This window comes from Hibiscus syriacus, unplaced genomic scaffold (genome assembly GCF_006381635.1).
Source record: "Hibiscus syriacus cultivar Baekdansim isolate YM2019G1 unplaced genomic scaffold, ASM638163v2 tig00112215_pilon, whole genome shotgun sequence".
NCBI lineage: Eukaryota > Viridiplantae > Streptophyta > Magnoliopsida > Malvales > Malvaceae > Hibiscus > Hibiscus syriacus.
Window position 1 is genome coordinate 1,651,000 of NW_024063268.1, and position 7,224 is coordinate 1,658,223.

The 7,224-nt window shown below is 32.2% G+C and overlaps 1 protein-coding gene across 1 annotated transcript; it reads left to right on the top strand.

Moving 5' to 3' along the window:
- Positions 1 to 1,181: 1,181 nt before the first annotated feature.
- LOC120175763 (mitochondrial import inner membrane translocase subunit TIM14-1-like) lies at positions 1,182 to 5,240 on the top strand. The gene is made up of 4 exons (XM_039182328.1): positions 1,182 to 1,249; positions 2,767 to 2,945; positions 4,484 to 4,678; positions 5,161 to 5,240. The coding sequence occupies exons 1-3, from the start codon at positions 1,247 to 1,249 to the stop codon at positions 4,638 to 4,640; spliced, it is 339 nt and encodes a 112-aa protein (XP_039038259.1). The 5' UTR covers positions 1,182 to 1,246; the 3' UTR covers positions 4,641 to 4,678; positions 5,161 to 5,240.
- The last annotated feature ends 1,984 nt before the right edge of the window (positions 5,241 to 7,224 follow it).

A 7,224-nucleotide genomic window follows, 5' to 3' on the forward strand; every position in this document is an offset into this window, starting at 1 on the left:
TCAACCGAGGCTTTGGTTTCTTTAAGCATATCGTAAGGAGATTTCTCGGGCTTCTGCGGCGTATCTGATGACTGTGATCTCACTTCTACCACCATTTTCTCATATATCTCTCCGTCCTCCATCTTCTTGCTTCCTCTATCTGCTTCAATTTTGGCTAAAACAACAAACCCCAAGCAAAGATGAGCTCCAACTTCGATTTGGTTGGAAATTGGAATGGCGATCTGCTCTTCCTGTTTCAACCTTTCTTTCTTTAATTGCGACAGGGTTATGGGTATTAAAACTAAGCTCTCGCAACCCAACTTTCAAGCCCAGTATTCTAAAATTGACCAAAGCATCGGCTTGAGAGAGTCGAGTAATCCATCGACTAAATGGACCATGACAACGAAGTGCTTTATGCCTTAAACATACCCAACACAGACTGCAAGAGCACTGGGATGCTTGCAGCATTTGATCTCGTAGATTCTATTTACAGCTTCGAAAGAACTACACGTTTGTTCCAATTAAAGGAAATAATAAATCTCTAGATGAATCAAATTGAAACTTGCTCATGTATAAGGCTGTGTAATTATTCTAACATAACAATGACCAAGGCATTTTATGGAAACTCTATCATAAGCTCTTCTATTTTTTTCTTCTTCAATCTAGCTATATTCCTACAATATTTTCCCTCATATTAACCGATAAACTATAATTGCAGCCTTAAGAAGCTTAAAGTTAGAATCTCTTAATTGACTATAATTTCTATTACATTTTTATTTTAAAAAAATATTTATGTTTTGTCTATTATACGGTACAAGTATAGGGGCATAAAATTATTATCTCTCCCAGTGCATTAAAACTCATTGGACCGGTCCTGTGAAAAACATTGGCCAAATGATCATATTGGATTTCTGTTCTGAGTTAGAAGGCTATATTGGATGCAAAATAATTTGAGGGTCTCTTATGCTTTTTTGCCTTTTTATTTGCACTGAACAAACCATATCAACATCGTTGGTAACTTTAACGGTGGAGTAACCAAAGTAGGAGTATTTTGAAAGTTCAAATATTAAATAGAATATTTTTAAATTTGAGTGACCCAAATAGGTGTGAAAAAAGAGTTGGTGATGAATTAAGTAATTTACCCTTAAAAAATATGAGGGCTAAAAATACGATAGCAGGTGCTGAAAGCCGAAGCAGTTTCAGCATTTTTCCTGTTTATTTAATGAAATTTGGGGTCTTGTATTGAATCCGAAACCCGATATCAGAAATGGTGTAGTTCTAAATCTGATACTATTCCTTTTCTTATTTCATTTCAATTTTCGTATTTATTTTCTCCTGTGGTTTATATCTGTTTTCCATTTTTCATATGTTTTTCTTTGAACTTTCTTTACGCGTATTTTACGAATCTAATGAAATCCTGAATTTGGAGTATGCAAGGTCTTAAGTTTCACTGTTCTTTTAGGAATTCTATTTAGCTTCGTAACATGAATATATTTTAAAAGATTATTACTTATCTTTCTTGTTGGTAGAAATGCTTTTAGCTTAATTTATGCAAAAGAAAGAAAGAATTAGCTCAGATGGAAAAGACGGTTATTATGCTTCTTTTTTTAACTATTCTTTTTTGGGTGAAATTCTAAAGTTTTAAGTTGTTTTGGTGTTCTAAAGTTGGTAATATGGACCCTTTTGTTTTTTTGTAAATTTTTAGCATAAGGAGAAATACCTAGTTTTTTTGTAACTTTGTTTCTCTGACTTTACTTTTCATAAAATACGGTTGGCATACATCCTGATTATCTGAATATGTGTACACAAGATGGGATGTGTGAAATATATGAGAAAAATGGAATAATTGAGCATATTTGTGTTGAAACAATACATGTTTCCAATACTCACCATCAAGTCGAATACCATAGGTTGCGAAATAATCATTTGTTTTATCCCTAATTCAAAACATTTTCATGAATCCGATGCGGATGGAATCCTCTATGTTCAGTCAAAAGCCCCTTTGTTTATAGCGTTGTAATAAGTATGTCATTTGATAAACTTCTGGTGATGTTGGAATTTGGCAGTAGAAGTGATTTTCATGGTAGAGAAAGAGCGAAGGGAAGGTTCAGTATTAGCTTATGTTTTGAAGTACATGAGGGAGATTTTATTTTAGTTATCAATATTTCAATTTCATGGTATGGAGCTAAGGTTTCATGTTTATGTTATGACCCTAGGTTTTTAAATACTGCTCGGATTCATGTGTGAGTGATCGATATGAGAATGTGTTTGACATGGGTATATGTTTTAAAGTTTTTCAAGTATTAGGATGATCATATCTCCATACTCAGTATCTAAATATGCATCGGACACATATACTTCATAGAAAAAAAACAGTCGAGGCAACTTTTCTTTTATGGCTTTTTGTTAGTTCTACCATAGCTGCGTGTGAGCCTTCAAGAATTAGTAAAAAGGTGACTTTTGGAGGGGTTAATAGCTTGTTGGCATTGAAAACCTATGTTATCTGAACTTGAAGGGTGAGTATCAAATATGGGTCTGTGTTTGACATGCATATTTTAGAGAAAATGAAGAGTATGGAAAGCATAGCTTAAAACTTAGTATAATTCAAAGTGACTTTCAAGAACTGTTTATGCTAAGTGATAACCTGTTGAACTAAAATTTGGCTGTAATTGAGGATTAATTGTATCTTTTCTTGTTTAAACCAATTAAAGACTTCTTATGTTACAACAATTTTATATCCATATTGCTATCTATACTTTAATTAATGAATTTCTAGATTTTTGTCAGGCTACACCATTTTTGGCTGGGCTTGCAGTTGCTGCAGCAGCTCTTGGTGGTAGATATGGAATTCAGGCTTGGCAAGCATTTAAGGCGAGACCACCAAAACCTAGGATTCGGAAATTTTATGATGGTGGTTTTCAACCTACAATGACGAGAAGAGAAGCCGCACTGATCCTCGGTGTTTGGTAAGCTTTGTTCCACATCTATAATAAAGTAAGGCAATTATATGTTATGGATGTGTTATACATTGGTAATGTCTATCTGAGAGCTAATAATATGATTTTGGATTCTAGAGAATACATGAATGACTCATTTATGAACTTCATCCCCAAGAATATTGGGATTTCGGATTATTCAACGTTGATTGTAAAGTAAGAAAAATCATATATTATGAATCTGTGATATGTTGGTAATATTCTGAGCTAATACTATGATTTCAGATTCCTTAGCATACATGAAAGGCACATTTATGAGCATCATCCCCATGAATATCTGTCAAGCTTGTGGAAAGTTAAACCTTCAATATGAATTAGTTTCCATATTTTAAGAGCAACCTCAACTTTTGGGTGATGGGAGTTTCTCATTTGAATATTTCCCAAGTAAATGTTTGAACTTCAGAAAAAATTTAGCAGCACCCTAACCTCTATACACTACGCATCGTCTTAAGAAAAATGAAGAGTCAAAGTTATATAACTTTTTGAGTACACATGATACTTGAGCAGGAGCAGGACTAGGATATGGGCAAAATAAGACTGATATTAATAGGGATGGCAATGGGCTGGATCTGGACCGGATCCATCTAGATCCAGACCCATTTTCACATCCTGGATCCAGACCCACCCCAGATCAGCGGGTCTAGAAAATTGGGACCCAGATCTAGATCCAATGGATCTCATGTATCCAAGTCCAAAAATGGGTCTATTAAAAAAATGACCATTCGACCTAGTGTTTAATGTAATAAAACTGTCATTGACTAATTTCACATCATATCTCTAATGGAGGAAAGATTAATTTCAATACAACTAGTAACATAATAAAAAACGATAAACTAAAGTCTCAAAAAAACTCCAACACAATTACGCAAATGTCTTTTGAATAACACAAACATTAAAAAATGTAGATCATGAAACTTTCTATTGTTGTAATCTGAATACTGCACTTCTACCTCCTTAGAGTGCTAGTCTTCATCACTACTTAAATCATCAACATCTTAAAACAAACAACAACCAACCGAAGAGAAAAATTTGTTGAATGAAAATAATATTTGTGAAATTTAAATATTAATATTAAGGTTATGTAATATAATAACTTTCTTATATAATGATATCCTCCACTTCATCATCACAATCTTCATTAATAGTGGAACAAACATGTGTTACTTCAAAAGTGTTTGTCATAAATAAATAAAAATTAAAGCGAATCCGGACCTGGATTCGTACTTTAATTAGAGGATCCAGATCCGTCAGGTCCAAAATTTTAGGATCCAAACCTTATAAAACGGATCTGAATCTACGGATTCGAGTCAGGTCCAAGTTCCGTTGCCATCCCTAGATACTAATATGTAAAAATCTTAGGTTTTTACAGATTTTCTTTCTCCTGGTCTTGCTATTCAAAGATCTGAACTATGTAGCTGGGTTCAAAATTATACATCAGCTTGTTTCTTTAGTACACCGTTAAACTAAATATATGAATGTTTATTTACCCATACCAAATGATTTAACAGGGAGAAAGCAATTCCGGACAAGGTCAAGGAAGCACATAGGAAAGTAATGTTTGCGAATCATCCCGATACAGGTGGTAGCCATTACCTCGCCTCGAAAATCAACGAAGCTAAAGATGTGATACTTGGGAAGAGAAAGGGCAGCGGATCTGCATTTTAAATCCTAATTGGCTTTTGAGTTTCAACAATCTGCAAGAAGTAAGAAACTTTTCATCGCCCTTAAAAACTATCCTCTTTATAGACAGTTTATCCTTGTCAAGGCTTTAGCAGCTCCACTATTTTTCCTGAAATCATAGAGATTGTAGCTCTTGTTTTAAATTCTTAGTGCACTAACTGATCCATGGTAGAGAGTTGCCGTTGATGCCTAGCTAAATTTAGTTCGTTAGGAAATTGTTGTCAAGAATTTGTATGGTTAATCTGCAACAAGTGTTTAAGATTTTTCATGAGTTTTAGTTGAATGGAATTCGAGTTCGTCTGTGATTCAAGATTCTCCTATGAAAATGAAACCATCATCAGTAGACACTTACAATTCTACGGTCATCTGCAATGGGAGTTGCGTTTGTGATATTTTCCTATAACATATATTTTGCTTAGAAGTGATAAATTTGACACTGATACAGTAATACTTTATGTTATGTACATCGATTTTAACACGTGTCATGTTATCTTATTTGTGGCAGACTCAAAATTAGTAGGCATGGCCTGTGGTTTAAGAGGTGAAAAAAGAATAAAGATGAAATTGTGATTTAAGTAGACAAAATAAATAGTATAAGATGAAGATGGTTGCTGACCTCAAAAGATGTTTATTTTCTTTTACATCTTAAACAACATTAAGATTATTGTAATAAGTATTAATAGGGGTGTAAATGAATTGAGCTTGAACGAATAAGACCGTGTTTGTGTTTGTTTGTATATTTTGAAGGTGTTCAGTTCATGTTTTGTTTAAATATTAATACCGTGTTCATGTTTATTTATTTATTATTTGTGAACATGTTAGTTTATATGTTCTGAAATAGTGAAATTAAGCCACTAGTACTCTAGCTCCTAAGACTAGTTTGAACCCCCGAAGTCCATGTGTTCAATTTAGTCTTTATCTTCATAAATATTTAAAATGTAAAAAAATAAGAAGAAAAGTATAGCCATATAAACTAGTTTATAAATAAATCGATAAACGGGCGAGCTTATAAACAAGTCGATAAATGAGTATTCAAACGAGTTTGTTCATGAACATAAACAAATTGAATACACATTTATTCATGTTTATTTTCTTATTAGATGATTATAAAAATTTTGTTTATATATTTATTTATTTAGCTTAATAAGTGAATATAAATGAGCGTTATATGAACAATTCATAAATAGTTTATCGAGCACTCTAACCATTTATACCCTTTGGCATTAATATAAATCTTCTTTTGAAGATAATAAAATTAATTTTGTCATGTTCCATTGGATCGGAAAATGGCATACAATATATTATACAAATCGAAAGAAAGACAACACCCTCGATCGAAAAATAAACAAAATTTCATTTTCAGCTTGTGATGTTAATCCCCTAGAGCTGGATCCGAACCTTGGAAACAAACATGATATGTACTACTCCAAGCGCAAGAAACATCTTCAGAGTAGGGTCAATTTGAAAATCTTGTAGAATTTGAAATTCTTATAGAAATGCTTTTTGGCTTTAAATTTACGTTTGCAACGAGATTATTGACTCAAATTAAGAAGTTAATAAAATGATACTTTTACGTTGACAAAAACTGGTTTAGAGAATCATTCCCAAACGAACAATAACATCCTTCACTAACTCCCCTATCCGACATATATCGTATCCAACTTAGAAAACTGTTGCTTCGTACCAAAAAGATCTTCAAGCTAATAAGTTGTAGTTATAAGAGAGATAATACAGGCACCAAATCAATAATCACCCCAAACGAAAAGTGAGTCTTTGAAATGAAAATTTATGATTCAAAACATGACACACAATTTGCTTCAGATTCCACTCTTCCCGCCTTTATCACATTTAACACTGATTCAAGAAGTGATATGCCGAATAAGGTCTATACACTATAATTCCAAGCAAATGGAACATTCATTTAGCTCGAAAAACTTACAAAGCAACTAAGTAAAATAGCTTGACAATGATGACGATAATAATAATAATAACATGAATTCCATAACTTAGCAAACTTAATAGTTTTATAAACAAAAATTAAAATAACCATTTTACAAAAAAACATAAATGGTCCTCGATTACAGGTGTTATTTTGTTGAGTCATTATTTTTAAAAGACATAAGACGTATCATGACCCAAATGATATTTAAAGCCCAAGCGCGGGATGAAGGCGCACGCCTTTTTTCGTAGGCGAGACACACTTTTTGTGCTAAAAAAATATATATGAATCAAGTCTAATACATATATACACACATTACTCATTGATTCATTCCTAAGCACTTAATCTCTTTCTCACGTTATGTAACTTCACTATTGTTTGTTTTCGAAACCTTAGTTTTCAAAAATGCATAAATAAAAAGTTAAAGTTACACTATAATAAATAGGTAATTATATGGAGTATGAAGAATTTAATATAAAAATAATATTAGTGATGGATTTTGATTTTTGAATTAAATTAATTATTTTATAATATGTGAATATAATAATTAATTTTAAAATAAGATATTGGAATTTTTTATTATTTTATTTAAAAAATTATACAAATTTTGATTTAGTTAATATCTTATAT